This window comes from Adiantum capillus-veneris, chromosome 16 (genome assembly GCF_014529385.1).
Source record: "Adiantum capillus-veneris isolate H3 chromosome 16, ASM1452938v2, whole genome shotgun sequence".
Taxonomy (NCBI): domain Eukaryota; kingdom Viridiplantae; phylum Streptophyta; class Polypodiopsida; order Polypodiales; family Pteridaceae; genus Adiantum; species Adiantum capillus-veneris.
Genome location: NC_140946.1, coordinates 52565135 through 52587952, shown reverse-complemented (window position 1 = coordinate 52587952; position 22818 = coordinate 52565135). Strand labels below are relative to the sequence as shown.

The window sequence follows — 22818 nt, the reverse complement described above, 5'->3', positions numbered from 1 at the left end:
TTGCATTGCTGCAACTCCAGTTCAGTTGGTTTTTTGTGTTTTTGATCGTCCATGGCAAGTACAATTTCACTAATGCTTCCAGAAGGTGTAGGCAAACACTCCATCAAATCGACAAGGAAAGATCCATTGAAATAAGAAAATATAAGTATCATGGTGATTGAATTGTATGTGCAAGAGTACGTACAATACCTCGGTGATTGAGGTCAACAATGCTCTCGATTGCGAATGATTTGAATTGTTGTTTTGCTTGACCTTTGAATTCCTTACAACAGTACACATTGTTGGATGGAAGGAAAGAAATCCCTTCGATCTTGCATTCATAAGTGTCTCCATATGACCCAGATCCTAGTTTCCTTCCTCGTTTTATAGCCTCAAATGGAATGCCCAAGGTGACAGAGCAAAATGAGTTGAATACAGTTTTCTGAATGTGCAAACTAGACCTCGATCCTCTGGTATCTCAAAGGGTCTCCTTCGGCAATTTCTTACTGAGGGTGTTCTGTGTGTCAATATTCCTTGCGCGAGTGGATTTTTTCTTTTCAACCTTCCAGCAGTTATACCAATGTTTTAATTTCTCCATTTGTATGTCCTCTCGTAAGTCAGCTCGCAGGTTGATAGCACATTTTGGCATGTCTCCAACAATACTAAAGAGAAGGTATTGCACGTCACTAATATCTGCACCCTCAAACTTCAAGGCTGTTGAGCGGACCACTTCAGAGAGCAAGGCTTGTAAGCGCCGCTCATCTTGCAAGGTTGTTGTTATCTCGTCCAATGTGAGGGCATCCACTACACACACTAATTGTGTGCATAATCTCTTTTTCAATTGCATTGCTTGGTAGCATTTTACCTACAACCATTGAAATGACATTATGATGTATTGGCGAGAGCATTTATCACTTCACAGCTCAAAAGGGGAGCTAGATTTCTTGCAGCAATGACAAGTGTTGTATTGACAAGGAAGAGGGAATGGAAATCAATAAATAAGTGTATATAAATAAATTTTGTAAATGACATCAAATAGTTGAAAAGCAGTGCAATATGTTTGGTCAAGATCCATGCTCGTAACCTAGTACGGGTCCTCCACGTACAAACTAATAGGAAGTGCAATTGTTTCACATTGGATGGCGTGCTAAGGATAACAACTAATGGGAATTGTGCTCCTATAATGGGAACTAACAGAAAGTGGCTTGGTTAGGCACAACGACATGGGGTGTTGTAGTACAAGATCCAATCTGCAGTCGACAAATTAAACAATGGAATTCTATAACTAAATGCAACTTTACAGTTTAAAATGGGGGTGTGTACAAAGGAGGCAATGACCACCATGTGTCTGGATGGGAGATAACGACATTTGCAACCGACAGGACGATTGGTGTCGAGTAATCATGCTTTTGGTGTGTGATAAATTTTACAGTTCAAGACGAGAACGTACACAAATGAGAGATGACAACATTTGTAAGACAATTGATGTCAAAGTGATTAGGCTTTTGGAGTGTCATATAGGTCTCTATATTTACGCCACAACAGAAGTAAACTCAATTTACAGTTTAAGCCGGGGGCATGCACAAATGAGATGATGACTATAGTGTGTGAATGGGAGAGCACGACATTTGCAATCGAGAGGACGATTGATGTCTAAGTGATCAGGCTTTTGGAGAGTCAGGCAAGTCTAAAAAGACTCCATTATTAAGTCCAAAGCTCCCAAGGTGTGCACCATCCCCCACATAGTGGGCTTAACAAAACCGATATTAGATCCCAGTTCCACTTACTCTATTATAATTAACAACATCAACCATTTATAGGCTACTTAAGGACCTCTCTTCTTAAGCAAGAAAAGAGAAACCAAATGCTCTGATACCAATGTAATGGAATTTGCCTATTCAATTTGAGAGTAGCGGAATTTAATGAGAGTACTTTCAAGAAATGATTTTGTGAGCATAGCGGGTAGACATAATTGAAGATAGCAACATAATTATAGAAATTAGTTAACTTGGCATGGACAATACTTTTGCAAGAGAGAGAATTTAGAAAACATGACAACAGTTGAGGACCGGATTTATGTGGAGCCGGTCCCCCCTCCAATAGGCATTTGTATTATGATTTCTCCCATAAAGAGAGACTTGTTACAATACATTCTTTGTGTTCCTTGTGACCTAGGTGAAGCAATGAAGATGGAAAGCTTCATGCATCACCATCATAGCATAACCTAAACTTGAAGAAAGCTTTAACTATACCAAGCCTCAGTCCCAAGACCTCAAACACCTTTGAAGGTGGAGAGAGCTAGCAGGGAATGAGGGTAGGGAAGAGGAAGAAGAAACATTTCATACGAGAAAGAGCTAGTTCCTCACTTATCATAACTCTTGTGCTAGCATACATAATAGCATAGTAATGAAGAAGAAATAGATGGAAATCTCAAGCATTGAAGCATGGCTCTTGGATGGATTTGCACTCCATAGCCAAGAGTGTTGGTGTAGGCTCTCAACCTCTACTTGCTTGGAGAAGGAGAGGGAGCTCTTGCACTTTGCATAGTACACCATGAGAGTGTTTGTGAGTGTGTGTGGGTGAGTATACCCCCTAAGCACCCCCCTAGCTTGCTTGGGTCGACCCCCCCTTGTAGCTCATGCTTGAAGCTCATTGGACCCCTCCAGGCCTAGCCAATCACAAGCAGGAGCCATTACAAGCAACATGGGTAGCCTTGGGACAAGTGTCCCCCTTTCCCCTTTGAGAGAGAGGACTTGATAAATGCAAAATCAATTAATTAAATATCCTAAATTATCATTGGACCCCTTGGGTGGCCAACCAATAGGCTTCAGGCACACCATGAGGGCAACATGGGGAGGAACTTGACAAGTGTCCTTGCTGCCTCTTCAAGCTGGGGCTTCCCTTGTGTGTGTGTGTTCTCTCTCATCCCCCCCCCCCCCTTGTAGGCTCGCCCCCCTCCTTGTAGGGATATTTTTGACTTTGGATGAGCAAGCCCCTTAGTCATCAAGCATGACTAAGCACTTGAAGTAGGGGGTGTTCCCACAAGCATCTCAGGCAAGCTTCTCAAGGCACCTCAAGCACCTTAATCATGCACCAAGTCAAGCACCTCAAGCATGGAGCCAGTCAAGCACCTCAAGAATCTTAATCAAGCACCTCAAGCATGGCAAGCACCTCAAGCAGGACAAGCACCTCAAGCACGACAAGCACCTCGAGCTTGGGCCGGGTTCCCACCTCAAGCTCAACCCTAGCTTACCTAAGGTCAAAGGACTTTTACACACATTATTGGAGGTCTTCAATGAAGCTAACCCTAAGGTGTTATTCTCCATTGGTTAGCCTTGCTCTTGATAGACCATCTCCCATTTGGGCCCCTTTACTATTGGCCCCGTGTTGAGATAGATCTATAAGCACATATCTATATCTTAACACTTGTTCCCATTTATTCTCCCACATTAACTGATCAATTTAATATGAGAAAATCATTTGGGTTGGTTAGATATTAAATTTTATGACATTACCTCTCTCTTGAAATCATAGTCGTCCTCGACTATGAGGTAGAAGAGATAAAGCCTTAGTCATTAGTCAATCGTACTTAGCGGGTAGAGGATCCCTTTTTTACCCTACGACATCTTTCCAAGATGGATGACTAATCCATTTGGTGCTTGGGAGACATAGCTGCCGCAAGCATGTCTGCTCTTTAGTCCATTTCATTCTCCCAAAGTAGAGTGACAAATTCTACTTGGTGTTTGAGAGACGTCATCATCACAAACATGATTCTAAGCATGCATACTAGTTAAATTTGTGCACAATTAAAAAGAGGATTAGTTTTATAAGACAAAAACATGAGTCATTGAAAAGAGAGTTGTACATTTGCTTACTCTAATGTAGCATTGTAAGCATTGACAAGGTTCATACTATCCTTAAGTTGTACTCCTTGCATCCATTTAGCATCTTCAAAAGGATAATTTTTGAACTTAATAAGATACCGTCGGATTATCTTACCATGTCGTAGTACCTTGTCTTCATGCCGAAGGACAGCTTCGGGTTGTAGCACCTCTTCTTGGTCTTCAACTTCGGGAGGGTCTTCAATAATTGGTTCAGTTGGTGGCTCTCCTTTGTAGGGCTTAAGTAGGCTTACATGAAAGGCATTGTGTATAAGCCAATGGTTGGGCAACTTGAGTTGATAAGCCGTCTCATCGACGGGCTTCAAGATTTCGAAAGGACCATAGTATCTTTTTTCTAGTTTAGCATAATACTTTTGATGGCCCGTAGGATTTTTGCCCGTCGTTTGCCTTAATCGAGCCTTAGGAAACTTGAGTAAGACCCAATCATTTTCTTTGAACATTAAGGCTCTTCTGTGCTTATCAGCAGCAGCTTTTTGCCTTTGTTGAGAGATGGCTATAGCCTCCCTAATCTTTTGAAAAGATTCTTGTAGGTCACGGCTATACTCATCGGCGGCGAAGATCTTCCCATGTACTTTGAGTAGCAAGGGACTTTTAGGTCTTCCCTCTATGATCTCGAAAGGCGCTTTCCCCGTAGAAGTATGTACAGTATTATTGTAGGCATACTCTACTAGAGGTAAATACTTTTCCCATTGTGAGCGTTGATCTACTTCGGTAACATAAGTCTTGAGTAGATCGAGTATCGTAAGATTGGCTATCTCACTTTGGCCATCCGTTTGTGGGTGATAGGCCGAAGAGAAATTCAATCTTGTTCCTAGATTTTCAAAGAGACCTTTCCAGAAATTACTGATCATTCTAGGATCTCTATCTGACACGATGGATGTGGGTAATCCATGGTGCTTGAAAATCTGAGATATGAAGAGAGTTGCCATTTGATGTGCCTTAATAGTCTTTTTGATAGGAATAAAATGTGCTTGCTTGCTAAACCTGTCGACTATTGTCCATATTCTTGTATTCCCATGGATAGACTTGGGTAATCCAAAGATGAAATCCATGGATATACTCTCCCATGGTGAATTTGGAATACGCAATGGCTGGAGTAATCCAGGTTGCTTCCCTCTATCATACTTGGTCTTTTGGCATACTACACATTTTGAAACATACTCTTGTATGTCCACTTTCATGGTAGGCCAATAGAAATACGTCTCTACTCCTCGGAGAGTAGGTTGAATACCTCTATGCCCTGCATATGGAGGAGCATGGGATTCATACATAACCTTCTCACCAAGGGAATGGGTAACACATAGCCTATTGCCGTGGAGAAGATAACCATCCTGCAAGGTGAATGGTTCCTCTTTCTTCCCCAAAGCAAGGGCTGACATTATGTCTCTAAAGTCAGGGTCAGTAGCATACTCATCTATCATAGAGGATAGATCATTGTGAGTAGCTATAGACACCGCATTAACTTTTGGTCGTCGTGAAAGTGCATCGGCAACTTGATTGTGCTTACCAGCTATGTGAGCAATATGGAAATTAAATTGCAAAAGAAAATTTGCCCACCTCATTTGTTTGTCGGAAAGTTTGGTTTGCGTCATGAAATACTTGAGACTTTGGTGGTCGGTTCGTAGGATAAATAGAGTCCCCAATAGGTAGTGCTTCCATGTATCTAGGGCATGTAGAACAGCTAAAAGCTCTTTCTCATAAATGCCCAAGACTCGTTCATCACTATTGAGCCTTCGGCTCTCATATGCTATGGCATGCCCTTCTTGAAGCAAAACCGCTCCAAGACAATCACCATAAGCATCACATTGGACCTCAAATGGTTTTGAGAGATCCGGAAGCACGAGGACTGGTTGGGAAGTAAGCTTCTCTTTGAGTTTTTCAAAAGCATTTTGCTCCTTAGCAGTCCATACAAACTTAACGTTCTTCTTTGTTAAGTCGTGTAGTGGTCCTGCTACTTGAGAGAATTTTGCTATGAAGCGTCTATAGTATGCACACATACCAATAAAGCTTCTTAGCTCATGTAGATTCCTTGGGTTAGGCCATGATTTTATTACCTCTAACTTTGATGGATCCATATGAATACCATCGTGAGAGATAATATGACCTAGATATTGAATCTCTTGAAGGAAGAATTCACTTTTCTTTTGGTTGAGAAAAAGTTTGTTTTCCCTCAAGGCTTGAAAAATCACTTGGAGATGTTGCTTATGTTCCTCCAAAGATTTGGAGTAGATGATGATATCATCAAAGAACACTCCAGTGAATTTACGATATGGTCTAAAAATTTTCTCCATGAGACGATTGAAAGTAGCTGGTGCATTAGTCAAGCCAAAAGGCATGACTAGATATTCATAAAGACCAAATGTTGTGCGAAACGCGGTCTTTAGGATATCTTCATCCACTATCCTTATTTGATGATAGACACTCTTAAGGTCAATCCTACTGAAGTAGGTAGAGCCTTGTAGCTTATCAAACAGATCTTCTACCCGAGGCACGGGAAATCTGTTTTTGGTAGTGATATGGTTTAGTGCTCGATAGTCCACACACATACGGTATGTACCATCTTTCTTTTGCACTAAAAGGACTGGAGAACAAAAGGGAGAGGAACTAGGCCTCACCATCCCTTTGTCTACCAATTCTTGTACTTGCCTCATAATATCCTCTTGTTGAGCTTGTGAGACTCGATAAGGAGGTTTGTTAGGCGGTAAGCTTCCTGGAAGGAGCTCAATACGATAGTCATCATCCCCTCGTTTTGGAGGTAGGTCCATAGGGATATCATCGATGAACACATCTTGGAATCCTTTTAGAAAAGTAGACAAGTCTAACTCTTCTTGATTCCTATCATTTTCATTTGATGAAACATTATTAGCTTTTAGAGACTCTTTGACATAAATCATGTACGCAGAAACTGAGCTCTTCATTGATTTATCAAAAGAAAGAGGATTTACAAGTGGAATAGTGCGACCACGCTCACTAGCATCTATATACATGTACTTTCCCCTGTAGGTGAAGTAAATTCTCCTTTCAGGGAACTTCATGTTGGCAGCCATGCGATCAAACCATGGTGCCCCTAGGCTAACATCCTGATGTTGGAGAGGAGAGATGAAGAAGTCTTCTTTGTCGACATAGCTTTGGACATGAAGCCTCAACTTCCCAATCAAGGGAGTAACGGAGGCTTGCTGTCCCTTGAAAGCTGCATCAGTTGTTACTATATCTCCCATCTCAAAAGCTTGAATGCCCAACTTGGTGGCCAAATCTATTGATATGAAGTTGAGAGTAGAGCCAGGGTCAAACAAGATGAAGGCATCATGCTCTCTTACCTTTCCCCAAGCATAGGAGAGTGATGATCCTTTGCAATGAGCATCCTCTTTTGGAGCTTCGATGGTGGAAGCCCTAGGAGTCTCATTGCGAGTATTCTTCTTGGGGCAAGAACGATAGCCATGTCCTTGCTCCCCACACTTGAAACATTTATGGTCCTTGCGAAAAGCTTCAAGCTCTTCAGGAGAGAGTTTGTTTTTACCTTTGTAAACTCCCTTCTCCTTGGATCGATTGTTGTTGTTGTTATTGTTGTTGTTGGAAGTGCCTTGGGAATTATTTTGAGCATTGGATTTCCCCTTTGCATCATTTTTATCTTTGTTTTCCATGGGCTTGACATTACGTCTAGCCCCTTGATGGAGGTTGATGCGTGAAGCAACCATGGTGTGATGGATTACTTCGGTAATAGTACCAGGCCGTTGAGAGTTGATGTATTCGGCCATCTCTTCAGGTAATCCCGCACAGAATTGCTGTCTTTGCTCGGCAAAGTCTATCTTTTGAAAGACAGTAGCTTTGAGATGTAAATCCCAAAACTTGTCTACATACTTGTTGATAGACTCATGAGAGAGAAGCTTCAAGCCGCGCCATTCGGTAAGAACTTTATCTTTAGTATCGCTTGGAGGAAATTGCTTCATGATGGAAACTCGTAGAGTTTTCCATGTCTTTGGGGCTTCTCCATTGCCACGAAGGCTAGCCCACCATTGACGAGCTGATTTTTGGAAGTGCATAGCTACATGGCGTAGCTTGGAGGACTCTGTGAAGCCCTTGTCCCCAAAGGCCGCATCAAATTGCTGGATGAAGGCCAACACTTTGTCGGTAGCACCAAAGGTGCCATCGTAGGTGAGAAAAGAGATACTCTTTCCTCCCTCCTTGAACTTCTTTAGCTTTTGTGACCTTCGCCATGCAGGAAATGATTTGCGATGTCCTCCCCTCTTGTATTCTCTAGGAGAATAGCCATAACTTTCATCGGAAGAGGAGGAAGGTGAAGAAGAAGGAGAAGAGGGTGACCTCTTCCTAGCCCTTTTCTTCCTTTGTTTCCTCTCTTGCCTTTCAGAGTGATGAGGAGAAGGACTATAGGTTGCTCTTTTCCTCTTGGGAGGAGTAGGCAATCGTCTAGACCGCCGTCTTCGTGGAGCCACCTCTTCAGAAGAACTTAGACTTTCATTGCTTTCTTTCTCTTTGGATTCCTCCTCTCGAATGGGAGAGTGTCTTCTTTTGGGGGTCTCTTCAAGAGGCCTCCTAAGCTCTCTCTCCTCTGGGAGAGGAAGGGAAATTCCATAAGCACGATGTTGTTGAGTAACTTCGCCTTGCAAAGCAGGGTTGCCCATAGCTTGCTGCAACCTAGCGACGAGATAATTCACAAACATGGGAGGATCATCATTAGCACCTTCATGTGCAAAATCAAAGCTATCAATGTTCGTTCTACTCTCTTGATTATTGTCACCCATGTTAACAAAATTTATGTTTATACTTAGTGTATGCTTTGGCAGTTCAAAACCTTAGTTGCCACTCCTCTTAGCCTTTGAAAATCGGCTCTTAAGTATCTACACCCACGGCTCAAAGTGGTTAATTATAGAGAGTAGAGGAGTAGGTCTAACATAGCAGACTTGCCAAGGGCTAGCTCCTTTTGGACTTCTTATGGCTCAATAATGGTAAAGCCGTAGGCAAGTCTAAAAAGACTCCATTATTAAGTCCAAAGCTCCCGAGGTGTGCACCATCCCCCACATAGTGGGCTTAACAAAACCGATATTAGATCCCAGTTCCACTTACTCTATTATAATTAATAACATCAACCTTTTATACGCTACTTAAGGACCTCTCTTCTTAAGCAAGAAAAGAGAAACCAAATGCTCTGATACCAATGTAATGGAATTTGCCTATTCAATTTGAGAGTAGCGGAATTTAATGAGAGTACTTTCAAGAAATGATTTTGTGAGCATAGCGGGTAGACATAATTGAAGATAGCAACATAATTATAGCAATTAGTTAACTTGGCATGGACAATACTTTTGCAAGAGAGAGAATTTAGAAAACATGACAACAGTTGAGGACCGGATTTATGTGGAGCCGGTCCCCCCTCCAATAGGCATTTGTATTATGATTTCTCCCATAAAGAGAGACTTGTTACAATACATTCTTTGTGTTCCTTGTGACCTAGGTGAAGCAATGAAGATGGAAAGCTTCATGCATCACCATCATAGCATAACCTAAACTTGAAGAAAGCTTTAACTATACCAAGCCTCAGTCCCAAGACCTCAAAAACCTTCGAAGGTGGAGAGAGCTAGCAGGGAATGAGGGTAGGGAAGAGGAAGAAGAAACATTTCATACGAGAAAGAGTAAGTTCCTCACTTATCATAACTCTTGTGCTAGCATACATAATAGCATAGTAATGAAGAAGAAATAGATGGCAAGCTCAAGCATTGAAGCATGGCTCTTGGATGGATTTGCACTCCATAGCCAAGAGTGTTGGTGTAGGCTCTCAACCTCTACTTGCTTGGAGAAGGAGAGGGAGCTCTTGCACTTTGCATAGTACACCATGAGAGTGTTTGTGAGTGTGTGTGGGTGAGTATACCCCCTAAGCACCCCCCTGGCTTGCTTGGGTCGACCCCCCCTTGTAGCTCATGCTTGAAGCTCATTGGACCCCTCCAAGCCTAGCCAATCACAAGCAGGAGCCATTCAAGCAACATGGGTAGCCTTGGGACAAGTGTCCCCCTTTTCGCTTTGAGAGAGAGGACTTGATAAATGCAAAATCAATTAATTAAATATCCTAAATTATCATTGGACCCCTTGGGTGGCCAACCAATAGGCTTCAGGCACACCTTGAGGGCAACATGGGGAGGAACTTGACAAGTGTCCTTGTTGCCTCTTCAAGCTGGGACTTCCCTTGTGTGTGTGTGTGTGTGTGTTCTCCCCCCCCCCCCCCCCTTGTAGACTCGCCCTCCTCCTTGTAGGGATATTTTTGACTTTGGATGAGCAAGCCCCTTAGTCATCAAGCATGACTAAGCACTTGAAGTAGGGGGTGTTCCCACAAGCATCTCAGGCAAGCTTCTCAAGGCACCTCAAGCACCTTAATCATGCACCAAGTCAAGCACCTCAAGCATGGAGCCAGTCAAGCACCTCAAGCATCTTAATCAAGCACCTCAAGCATGACAAGCACCTCAAGCAGGACAAGCACCTCAAGCACGACAAGCACCTCGAGCTTGGGCCGGGTTCCCACCTCAAGCTCAACCCTAGCTTACCTAAGGTCAAAGGACTTTTACACACATTATTGGAGGTCTTCAATGAAGCTAACCCTAAGGTCTTATGCTCCATTGGTTAGCCTTGCTCTTGATAGACCATCTCCCATTTGGGCCCCTTTACTATTGGCCCCGTGTTGAGATAGATCTATAAGCACATATCTATATCTTAACACTTGTTCCCATTTATTCTCCCACATTAACTGATCAATTTAATATGAGAAAATCATTTGGGTTGGTTAGATATTAGATTTTATGACACACTCTCTCTCTGGCATATCCCAGCTCTTCATCAACCTTAGACTAACAATATCATCGTAAATTTTCTTGTGTCGGCACATGATACGTTTTTAGTAGTCCTCTCTCTCTCTCTCTCTCTCTCTCTCTCTCTCTCTCTCTCTCTCTCTCTCTCTCCCGGCAGCAAGAGTGCTCTGTGCTATGCTGTTCAAAGAGCTCTGCACTGCGAGGAGAGAGAGAGAGAGAGAGAGAGAGAGAGAGAGAGAGAGCTTAAAACTCTGGAAACGGGCAACGGACAGGATCTTGAAGCGCAGCGCAGCACTACATGTCTGTCTCTGCAGCGACTGCAGCGCAGTTTCTCTCTCCCATGAGTTTGTAACGCTAAAGTTTTCCCATGGGTGCAATTGTTTTTTGGTATGATGATGATGAGGGGGCATGCTCTTTAACTGTGCGTTGTTTCCTTCGGACAAGGTGAGTTGAAGACTCTGGAATGGCGGCCCTGTGTGTGCCATCATCGTCGATAGTCTGTACCTGCTCGTGCTACTGCTCCGCTTCACCCAGTATCGACGCCCTTCTCCATAGCTTGACCTTCAGCACAACAGTAAACGGCTGTCTCTGCAGCGACTGCAACGCAGCGCAGTAGTCCGCCTCTGTAGCAACATGCAGCAAGATGCACGCCTCTCTCTCTCTCTCTCTCTCTCTCTCTCTCTCTCTCTCTCTCTCTCTCTCTCTCCCCCGGCAGCAAGGAAAACGCAGCAGTCAGTAGTCCGTGGCTCACCTCTCTCTCTCTCTCTCTCTCTCTCTCTCTCTCTCTCTCCCCCCCCCCCCCCACAACAGCATGGAAAAGGAAAGATTAAAAAGCAAGATTACAGACGAATACCTCTGCTCTGCGTAAATTCCTTTGCGTGCTCTCTCTCTCTCTCTCTCTCTCTCTCTCTCTCTCTCTGCGCTAGTCAAGGACGTTGTTATAACAGAACATAGTGATAGAGCGCAAACGAGAGATTGATAAATATAGCACCCGAAGGAAAGGACGGCAATTTGTGTTGAATCCTGGCTTGTCGAAGCCACCATGCTCGGCTTGAAACAAAGTGTGAGAGAAGGCAGACATGCCTCATGCAAGACCAAACCCCACACCTCCCCCTTCCGCAGAGTCTCAATTGCTCTGATACTAACGAAAGCACCATGGGGAACTAGGGCATAGCTTCTCCTACATTCATATAGCCCTTAGCTGTAGGAGTCTGTGCCCCCGTGGTCCTACCTTTGCTCTGACATAGGTGGAGCAAGGCCTACAATGCAACTCTTTTGGTTTAATATACTACCTGCTCGCACAGTTGTGAGTATTGCAAACAAAAAGAAGGATTCTACCCAAGTTTCGAGAAAACAACAATTTTCATTGGAAGGTTTTTCCCAAGAAAAGGCAAGCTGCCAAAGAAGAATCCCCCACCATTATTCACCAAATATGAAGTTTGCAAGAATGTCTTAGCAATGAAAAATAAGTCTCTTTTCATCAACATGCTCTCTCTAGTCAACCATTGTGCTAGCTAAGTTGGAAGAGTCATAGCCTATGGGTTCAAAGGTAGTGGGTTCAACACCCCTTGATTACTCGAAGACATGTTTTAGCCCTTAAGGGGGTTTGCCACAAGTAGTTTGGCCAAGTTGAGTCTTATCTGGCCAGGAAGACTCACTTTAAGTGTCGGCGTGCCTCCACCTACTGGGGTTGGGTCACCAAAAAAAACTCTCTTTCTCTCTCTCTCTCTCTCTCTCTCTCTCTCTCTCTCGCACACACACACACACACACACATTTCTCAGACATGCACATACTTCTTAGCGTCCAGGGTACGGCAACGCATGTGCACGTTGACTACAAAGAATGTAGCCATTGGCTGTGATTACATTACAAGACATGAAGAACAAAACAGGGGCACTTTGGGAACCTTCAAAGTTCAGAGGGGGGAAGCCCCTCAAGCATAAAAGGAATACAAGACCGTGGACAGGAAGACCATAACACCAATGAACACTGATGCAGCAAGGGGGATGGCTGCGCCTTTTGACCATGCAGATGTAGGGCAACTGAGAGCACCAAGCCGCAACTCGATGAGAAAGATGATGGACAGTGTCAGGAAAACTGTGCCAACAGCAGTGCAAAACGCAGTCACCGCCATGCCAAAACGTATAAACCTCTCATTGATGGGCACCAATGCATTTGGTACCACCTTCTTGGCCCCTATCAAAGCTAGCTGCAGCTTCAATCCTTGTGCAATTAAGCTGGAAAGCAGATAGGCTGCAAATGCCAGCACCTCGAATAGTACTACTAACCTTGCCGTGTTGGACGATGGGTTGCAAGGATCATCGGTGCTCGATACAACCAGGCTTGTATTGGTGTTACTGCTGAATGCCAAGCCTATGAAGACCACACCCGAGAAAATGGAATTGACGTTCACAAGGGCGTCGAGCGCACTCACATGTAAGGTTGCCTCTGCAGTGCGGGGTGACATAGCCGGAGACTTTGGCATCGCCATGAGCGGATATCGACACTCTGCTTGTCACATGAAACAGGAGTAATTAGTTAGCGACTGCAAAATCAAGAGGGAGGTCATCAAAAGTCAAGAGCTCAATGAAGCAGAAGATTGAATCTGCCTTAATCCCAACATGATATTGAACACACACACATCCGCCTGCAGTTGTATGCATGGGGGTGTGTCTGGGGCATATATATATATATATATATATATGGTAAGCATAGTATGAATACTATCTGTGGCCGATAGAACCAGCAGCAAGCAGTCCTGTTGATAAGGGATCTCCATGACATGTCATGAAGCAGGCCATATTTTCTTCGCGTGGGCATGCGCAATCACACACGCACAACACACACAGAGAGAGAGAGAGAGAGAGAGAGAGAGAGAGATCAGAGAGACCTGTATCACTAATTAGGGGATAGCTTGAAGAAGCTTCTCACTGCCCTGATCCGGTACTGCGAGTTTGTTTCTGTATACACGTGTGTGTGTGTGTGTGTGTGTATGTACAGTGCGCGTGAAAGAGAGAGAGAGAGAGAGAGAGAGAGCTCCATGTTCTTGATCAAATGCGAGCTGTCAAAAGGGATGACTACATTGCCTAGCCTACGTACATCGTGACAGCAGCAGGGAGAGAATGATACAGTTTTGTCGAGCCTTTACATATAGGCCTAGTTTATATACGCCCTTTTCGAACGGCCCCTAGGCCTGATCTTTTAAAAGATAGTCAATAGAAGGTCTAGACTCTACATAAAGCTATGGTCACGCGAGGTTTAGTTTTTCGTAACTTAAACCGGCAGAATCTGATGCTGCGCAGCTTTTTGCAGTAGGCCACCGGCTTAGTAAGCTTACTATTCCATTTTCAGCATAGTTGAAAAACTATGCCGGTAGCTGGTTGGTGTGCCCTTTGTTTCTCTCTCCTCGTTGCGCCTCAACCTCTCTCTCACTACTTGTGCTTCCCTGTCACCGCAGCAATTGTCGTACCTGCCATCATCAGGCCTGTCGAGGCTTACAGATAACTAAGCCTTGCGTGACCATAGCCTAAGGAAGCCCATAATATTTTGAAGGGCTTCCTATAATTTTCTCAAAAGACAGGCCACGGGCAGTAGGTAGTACTATGGAAGTGCATATTTTCATATAGTAAGGTCGGCCGCCTTGGGTGGCCTCTCTCTCTCCCCCTCTCTTCCTCTTTAGAGCATGGTCACGCGAGGCTTTGTTTCAACTAAGTCTCGATCGTTTCTGACAGAGGCGCATGAGCGTTCATTGCCTGCAGGCAGGTAGAGAGAGGAAGAACCTTACACAGGCAGGAGAGAGAAGCCTAAGGTTGACCTATTGTGGATGGGCATAGTTGTGTGACTATGCCTTTTTAGGCATAGTTAGTGTACAATGCCGGTCGACGCCTGTGAAAAGCTGCCTCACGTCAGAATTGGTCTACTCAGGTTACGGAAAACTAAGCCTCGCGTGACCATAGCCTTATCGCGTACAAAGGGGCTTGTTTTTGTTTTGGACTTTAGCCTTCATGTCATAGATTGCGACACGTGTAAAGGGCTCTCCCTTCCGCCATATTATGTTAGTAGATACTATGGAAGTGCATATTTTCATATAGTAGGGTCGGCCTCCTTGGGTGGCCTCTCTCTCTCCCCCTCTCTTCCTCTTTAGAGCATGGTCACGCGAGGCTTAGTTTCAACTAAGTCTCGATCGTTTCTAACAGAGGTGCAGGAGCGTTCACCGCCTGTAGCAGCAGATAGAGAGAGGAAGAACCTTGTGCAAGCAGGAGAGAGAAGCCTAAGGTTGACCTGCTGTGGACGGGCATAGTTGTGTGACTATGCCTTTTTAGGCATAGTTAGTGTACAATGCCGATCGACGCCTGTGAAAAGCTGCCTCACGTCAGAATTGGTATACTCAGGTTACGGAAAACTAAGCCTCGCGTGACCATAGCCTTATCGCATGCAAAGGGGTTTGTTTTTGTTTTAGAATTTAGCCTTCATGTCGTAGATTGCGACACGTGTAAAGGGCTCTCCCTTCCCCCATATTATGTTAGTAGATTGCCTTTTCAATGACAAAATATCACAAAATGGTTGGTAACTTAGTGACATGTTTGGTGAAGAAAAATATCAAAAGGAACAATGGTCGGTGAACATTATAAGTAGAATTTCTATTTCCACTAGTTTGGCCGAATGACCTCTGGCCGGGGGGATCTAGGGCTCAAATTTGGGGACGCGAGGCGGCTTTAATATCGGCCGTCGGATCACGCAGTGAGCTGGGGTGAACTAAGAGTGAACTCGGGGCAAAAATGGCGCCCCAAGTTCGCTCCTAGTTCACCCGTTTCGCGAGATGTGGGTCGAACCTGAGACGTCTCGGTTGCCACACGAATGCCCTACCACCACGCTAACGCGTGTCGTTGTTCATGTTGACATGGCACATGATCATGCCCTTATTTAAGCACCCCTAGCTTACCCGCCTTGTTTTGCGGTTAGTTCACCCTCAATTCACCCCTAGTTCAACCCTAGTTCACTTTGTGATCCGACAGCGGAGATTAAAGCCGTCTCACGCCCCCAAATTTGAGCCCTAGATCCCCTCTGACCTAGAGCCGTGCCATATAGTGACGAGCCCGTCGCCCCCCCACCACCACCACCAACACACCAACCCAAATCCTTAAGATGATAACCACAATCATCCACCCAACTTAGATTTCTTACTTTCCTAATTGCTACTGCAATAATTGAAATAAGTTGCTAAACAAATGCTTCTAGAATCGTTCAGACATACTTTGATACCAATATATTCTTTTCCCAAGGAAACTTCTACTTGCAAAGACACTTTGATTTTGGATGCCAATACTTTTGGTAACCAAGCTACAAAGTTTGCACGCTACACTCTTAGACCTGCAAACTCCTTAGAAAGTTCAATTAGTTTCATGTCTATAAAAAAAAAAAGACTACTCAGCGTTCACTGGACTACATTAGTATGGATTCCTAGTTGAAATTATAGAAAACATACGCTCATGGTTTTGAAAAGGATTTTTGTTTGCTTTTTCCTATACTACAACATACATACAATGATTTATATAAGTTAACTTAAAGCTAACCTATTTGTGCATGCATGAATGTGATGGGTGAGTCAATAGGCACCTTTTCCATTACACACTTGGCCTTTTTAGAATTTTCTTCTCGTGTGGGGATCACGGTCATTGACTCTACTAGTAGGTGTCCGTTTAGGTGCCATATCGTGCCATATTAACTTGCTAAGAGGGCTTGCACATGATGAGTTTCGAAATTCACCACCAAACTAACCAAAATTTGTTAAAAGGTACCCTTGAGAAAGGGCCGCCTTCTCACTAGTTGTTCCATCGATTGTTTTTGACCTCTAAAACAAGTTGTGTGAATAAAAACACCAAAAATAAGCTTGTTGACTTGTAAGGGTAAGTAGATAGGCAAAAGTTTATCAAAAGGAACGTTAGCCTCCAACTTATGAAGGATTCCTTCACAAGCTCACGATGTGAAGGTAAAATGCAAGCAAAAAGCTCCTTTGTTCCTTTTAGAAATGCATCTTGTGAAAGCCTTGTAACTTACAAATATGTTACAACTACCGACTAATTAGTCTCATCAAGAAAAGAAACAACTTGTATAAAATTACAAATTCTCGATGGCTAAACTAAATGATCAAATGGAGAACTTTGAAATTTAATATCTAAACAATTTTTCAATGATGATAAAAACTTATTATGATATATATTTTTTTAATTTGTTAAGGTTAATCCGATCTTTTAGAGAGTGTTCCCATCAAAAAAATTCATAGAAATCAAAAAATATTTTTAAAAATAAGCATAATATCTTAACAATTAGAACATAATTTTGATAAAATTTTTCAATAAATTTTGTTAAATTATTTTTATATCATTTAATAAATAATTTTACTCAATTATTAGTAAAATTGATTAAAATAATTCCTAAGTTAGCTTTAATATTAACCAAGTTTTATATAAATCATTTCAAAATACCCATGCAAAAATTCTAGCTACAATCTTACTAACTAATTATCTCTCTTTAAAATTATTGTGATTTATTTTTTAAATTAGAAATGATGAACTCAAAGTTCTAATCGATTCCATACAACAATTCTACTAATTAAATGCTATTTTTTCATGCATTAAAACTAAATTTTCAAGCACTTATAAAAGTTTCTCTTGGTGTGGTCCTCACCCTAAACGTCTACTTTGTCTACTCTCATATGGCTACTCTCATATGGAGCCACACAACCTCATTCCATGCCTAGTGCTTTCTATTGCCATGTGTGAACATTCACCTAATGGGATTGGGGCTTCCATGGTCGTGGGCATGCTTATGGTCATAATCTTATAAATGTTAAGCCGTAGAATAGAGAAGCAAGCCGTAGGGTAAATATGAATACATAAAATTGTGCATGTCTAGCCACACAACACCTTACACAGAGGAAAAAGAGGGTTAGATAGGTGGAAATAGGTTGAAGAATCTAAAATGTACAATATTATTATTTGGCTCCTCATATTATATTAGCCAAAGTCAGAATCTTTTCAGATTCGCTCAGATCCCTCAACATTCAGTGTCTCCCCTCCCTTCCAGCAAAAGGAGGGTTCGAACCTGCGTGCAGGAGAGGAAAATTTTATCTTTTCTATTGTACACCACAAAGGCCACCACGCTAATCTAGTGAGGAAGCTACATATTATTATAAACAAGTGAAAGAGCCACGGTGACTTTCTAAAACATTAGAAAGTGATGAAATCATTAGGTTGAGTTTAAGTAGAATCAATGTTCGAGAAAGGATTGCCTCAGCTTAGCCTTGAGTCGGTTGAAAATCGAGACTAGCTGGTTGCAAACCATGATAAAGGGAAGAAAAAATGATGAAATATATGAGAAAATCGTTCAAAATCTTGCAACTTTTAAATTTATGCTAGTATTTCCGGTTTGCTTTTTTGTGGGGAGGAAACTCAGTCAACGATCGCTTAATAAAAGAGACTTTCTTGAATATTGATTAGAATTCAATTATAGAATGCAAGCAAAGTCAAGCCATGTGAGCCTATGAAATGAAATGTGATTGTATGTGTGGGTGTGTGTGTAAATATAAATATAAATAAATAAATATATATATATGTGTGTAAATATAAATATATGTGTGTGTGTATCCAAAGAATTTACTAGAATTTTGCAAGGTGAAGCTTTTAACATTTTAAAACAATAGAGTGCAAGAAATTCTAAAACAATAAAATGCAAGAAAAGTTAAGACATGTCATATATGAAATGAAAGTGAAATAAAAATATCAATTTACTATTTTAAGTCTAATCATCACTCAAAACATTGAAAGTTTGCCTAACCCAACTCTCCTCTCTAAGCCAAAAAACCCTTTGTGAGTGTAGTTTTAAAATACAAGAAACAACTACAATTTTTTTGCTGATGTATTTCTTGGATAGTGTACACATCTAAACTACATATAGACTCTTTACAGTAGACAAATAAAACGGTTTACTTTGCATATAATCAGATGCATGAAACATGTGTAACTTTATTAAAACAACATCAAAATAAGTTTTTATTGAGTAAAACACAAACAAGCATGTGGGGCCAATTTAAATAGGGTACCTACATTTTTTTTCCTAGGCCTTCATATTTTTCTCTAAGCTTATTGTACCTATCTTTAGATTCATTACATACAATTTTGTGCGAGCACTCTTTTGGACCCAGTTATCGTTCATGATAAGCTTAAAAGTATAAGAATGCAATTTTCAAAATTTTAATGCTTATTGCATAAAAAATAATTAAGAAAGAATTTTGGAGATATTTTTAAGATTGAAATGACATTTTATTTAAAACCTTAAAACAAGGACACTTAAGTGTCTTGTTTTGGTACTAAATTAGTGTTAAAAGTAAAAATAATATTTTAAAATGAAAAAAAACATTTAAGGTAAGTCTCCATCATGGCACTGAAACAATGAAAGTTTCTCTAACCCAACACAACACTAAGGTTTCTTTTAAAAAGCCAAAAATGACTCTGCCCTTGTCCCAGTCTCCAGTTTGTGCGACATCCTCCCCGACACCGTCTCTTGCTATCCCTCCCACCCCTGCATCTGCCCCCCCCCCCCCCCCCCCCTCTCTTCCGTTTTCTGCTTGCACGACCTCCACCCCACATCAAGTGAGATTCTCACTTTTTTCGGATTATTTCTACCTTGTAGCCCCCACTAGGTTTAAGCTTTAGGTTAGGGGTAGAAACCTTATAGTAAGGTTACATAACATTACTTATTAGTCATGCTTCTTCTATTTTCTATTAGGTTAGGGGTAGACGAGCTTTGAATCATAATGGGAGATTTTTATGCTTTACAATAACAATTCTTGAGACCATTTAACAGTGAGATCGTTTTGACATGAAGAGAAGTGAATTGGAGCAAGGATACAAAGTTGGCTAGAAGATTGGAGTAACTGAAGTTATTGGCCAAGGGAAACATGAAGACAGAGCATAAAAATTCCTAGCCAATTGTATATATGATTCTATATTTTGTATGTTAAAATTTCTAGTAAACTGTAATATGAAATTATATATATTGTAAGGTGGATCAGTGTTCGGGAAAGGTTTGCCTTGAGTCGGGTGAAAATCAAGAGTAGCAAGTTGTAAACCATGGTAAAGGGAAGAAAAACCGATAAGATTGATAAGAAAATAGTTCAACAATCCTGCAATTTTGGAAAATTCTACTAGTGTTTCCCGTTTGCATTTTAACAAGGAGGAAACCTAGCCGTCTATGAAAAAGGACTTTCCCCAACACTCGGTGGAACTACTTGAGCTCACTAAGATTTCCAACTTGTAGTAGATTCATAGATGATGAGCCTAGGTGAGTAGGTTATACTTAATAAGTTAATACAAGCCCTAAGGACTTTAACTTTATGTTCCCTAAAAGCACTATTTATAGAAAAAAGTTTTTAACTTGTTATCTCTATTTTTGAATACGCTCACCACAAGTGGGGGTTGTATATATATTGAAGAAAAAATAATTACAGAGAAGCCTCATGGAAGAAATCGGTGATGGGGACCAAAAGAGAACAAATCTCCTATCATACCAAAAGAGACATTGCCTTAATAGTGGAGGCGAACATCAAATAAATAGAAACCCAGACTCATACAACTCCCCTTACTACGGTGCTATTGAGTCCGTGAAAGCTGCCACGTCCCCGAATAGATCCGTCCTCCAAGGTAAGCCGAGACCAAACATCATCCAAACATACTGTCGTTTCAAGGGTGGGGCCTAGTCTCACTCTCTTGGAGCGGACCTTGTCCCACAGGTCATGGAAAAAATCCTCATTGACGGCAATAGAGCCAAGATATTTGTTCTGCTCCAAGTGCGAGCTACCCACCATCCTTTCAAACGACCTGCCTATAGGTGACCCAACCCAATGTCGGAGTGTTGAGGCTCACTAGAGACAAGCTCGATTTGGTAGCCCTCTATGCAAGCTCCACAAAATGCATCATCTTGATAAGCACTATCTTAATTGAGCAACAATTTGTATTGTGAGCTTTTGTCAAGAATTCATATCAAAATTTCTTGCATCCATTGTGTCATCTACAATTTTGACTCATAGTGGTAATCTCCTACTTCTACTTTTTTAGTTTAACCACTTTCATTATGTGATTTGTATTGGATAAAGACATGCTATATATAGATCAAATATGTTCATTTAAGTGGTTTAAATTCTGTTGTTTTTGGTTGGAGATGGGTTAGAGGGGTTTAAATTCCGTTGGTTTTGGTTGGAGATGGGTTAAAGAGGTATTCCTAAGCTAATACAATATAATTTCACTGATTTTGAGCACCTGTGAAACAAAGGATTGTGATATTTTTTTCAAGCCCAACATGTTGTATTAGAGTAGTATATCACTCTCCTTGTCTTTTGTAGAATTCCACTCTTGTTTTGTCAGTATAGCGAGCAAAATAGCTAGCAAAAATGTAGTTGAGATAGTCTGCATACTGGTCTTGGTCTAATGTTCTTGTTTGTTAGCTCACTAGTCACTGTGGATATACCATTTTGTCATGCCACACAAGTCAACATAGTCTCCTTACCCCAACCACGCGGTCGACTCCCCATGTATTGTTCTTGCTAAGTTAGTACGTTTATAGCTATGCTACATTTGTCAATCACATGGTGACCCACTAACAATGGCATATATAAAGAGACTCCCTCTCAATGAAAAATCGTTCAAGCTTTCTCTAATTTGGTACAATATTTATTTGAACTTGTCATCACATACTTTAGTCTCAAGGTTCGTTTTGTGATTCCAAGTTTCCCATCTTGGAACCTATATGACTTGAGCTAAATATCTCTCAGACATACACACATCGATCTCATAAGTATGCATAGGTATCATCCACCATGGCACACACTGCACTTCCTCCGAGATTGATCCAGGGCTATAAAGGGATATCTCTTGTACTCTCTTCTTCTAGGTTAATAATGCAAGCTTAGTTTCATTTCCATCCTCTTGTGTTGCATGATTATGTTCTCCTAGTCATGCACGGTACTTTGCTCGTTCCTCCTTAACATTATAAAGTGGTATTAGAGACACAAGAGGGTTAATAGTTTGCTAATCCATCAGGGACCAAATTATTATTAGTATAATAATCCCTCTCACTAATCACTAGTAGATTAGTTGAGTGTGGTAATGTTCTTAGGCTTTACTCTCCTCAGTGACTACTTGCATTGGTAATTGGATAGTGATTAGGCAAAGGACCAATTCCCTAATTAGTGTTTGTGTTTACCTCCCAAATTAGGTCTTTTCAATAAGACGACTCCTCCTTTAATCAGTCTCTCAAATTTCATCATGATGGTATTCCTCACTCAATTCCATCGATTATTGATGGTAGAAAATGATTAAAGGACTCAGATCGCTTGTAAAGGGGTTAATTGTCTCTTTCTATTTTTTGGATCTATTTTTCTTCTCTTGGAATTTACAATTACAATTACTCTCACCCCAAAGCTCTTGTGGGGGAGGATCTATATCATCAACATTCGATCAAGCCCCTAAGCTCACTCATTTAATATCATTAATACCTCCACCCAAATTCTCTATCTTGAGGTGTGTATGCTTGTGTGTGAGCTTTATTTAACAAACCACAAATTTTCCCATTTTGGCTATCCCACACAAACAAGCATTGCACCCATCTTGGATAGCACATATGCTTTATTTGATGAGTGAGCATGTGGGTCAAGTTCATACCCTATTTTTGAGTAGGGATTGTGGGTGGATCTTATACAAGTGATCAATTTCATAGGAGTCCCATTTTGGTTATGTGACTGGCATTCCCACCGTCTCTTCTTTTACCCAAGGGAGTCCTTTGGATCCCAAACGACTCTCAAGTCTACTTAAACCAGCAATCATGTCCAAATGAGGAGTTTCTTGTTGCTTCTCACTTTGGAACCAAAGATATCAAGTGCCATATTCACAAGAGGATTTTTTGCAAAAGCTCAATGGTGCCATTTATTCACAAGGATGCAATCCCACAAGAAATTATGGGTGCCATCCCTCACTTTCAATGTCTCTACCCCTCTCTTCCTCACACACCACTCGCCCCCCAGTCTCTCTCTCTCTCTCTCTCTCTCTCTCTCTCTCTCTCTCTCTCTCTC

At 41.7% G+C, this 22818-nt stretch overlaps 2 protein-coding genes across 3 annotated transcripts; both read right to left on the bottom strand.

The window, feature by feature from the left end:
• Nucleotides 1–457: 457 nt before the first annotated feature.
• LOC147439044 (uncharacterized) lies at nt 458–13123 on the bottom strand. Its single transcript, XM_086483959.1, has 3 exons — nt 12983–13123; nt 5881–11316; nt 458–783 (listed from the first exon to the last, which is right to left on the bottom strand). Exons 2-3 carry the CDS (start codon nt 8639–8641, stop codon nt 458–460), a joined length of 3087 nt encoding a protein of 1028 aa, XP_086340085.1. The 5' UTR covers nt 8642–11316; nt 12983–13123.
• Nucleotides 12504–13775, bottom strand: LOC147439043 (uncharacterized). Of its 2 annotated transcripts, none has more exons than XM_086484986.1 (2): nt 13585–13775; nt 12504–13202 (listed from the first exon to the last, which is right to left on the bottom strand). In XM_086484986.1, the coding sequence occupies exon 2, from the start codon at nt 13183–13185 to the stop codon at nt 12628–12630; it is 558 nt and encodes a 185-aa protein (XP_086341112.1). In that variant the 5' UTR covers nt 13186–13202; nt 13585–13775; the 3' UTR covers nt 12504–12627. The 2 variants fall into 2 exon arrangements, with proteins under 2 accessions (XP_086341112.1, XP_086341111.1); XM_086484985.1 differs by lacking the exon at nt 13585–13775 and adding an exon at nt 13419–13560.
• Nucleotides 13776–22818: the final 9043 nt, after the last annotated feature.

Coding starts and splice junctions, on each gene's coding strand:
- LOC147439044 (XM_086483959.1), bottom strand. CDS start 8,641: ATGGGTGACAATAATCAAGAGAGTAGAACGAACATTGATAGCTTTGAT. Junction 784..5,880: donor TGAGCTAAGAAGCTTTATTG/GTATGTGTGCAT, acceptor TAGTGTGTGTAG/TGGATGCCCTCACATTGGAC.
- LOC147439043 (XM_086484985.1), bottom strand. CDS start 13,473: ATGGAGATCCCTTATCAACAGGACTGCTTGCTGCTGGTTCTATCGGCC. Junction 13,203..13,418: donor GGTTCTATCGGCCACAGATA/GTATTCATACTA, acceptor TGTGACAAGCAG/AGTGTCGATATCCGCTCATG.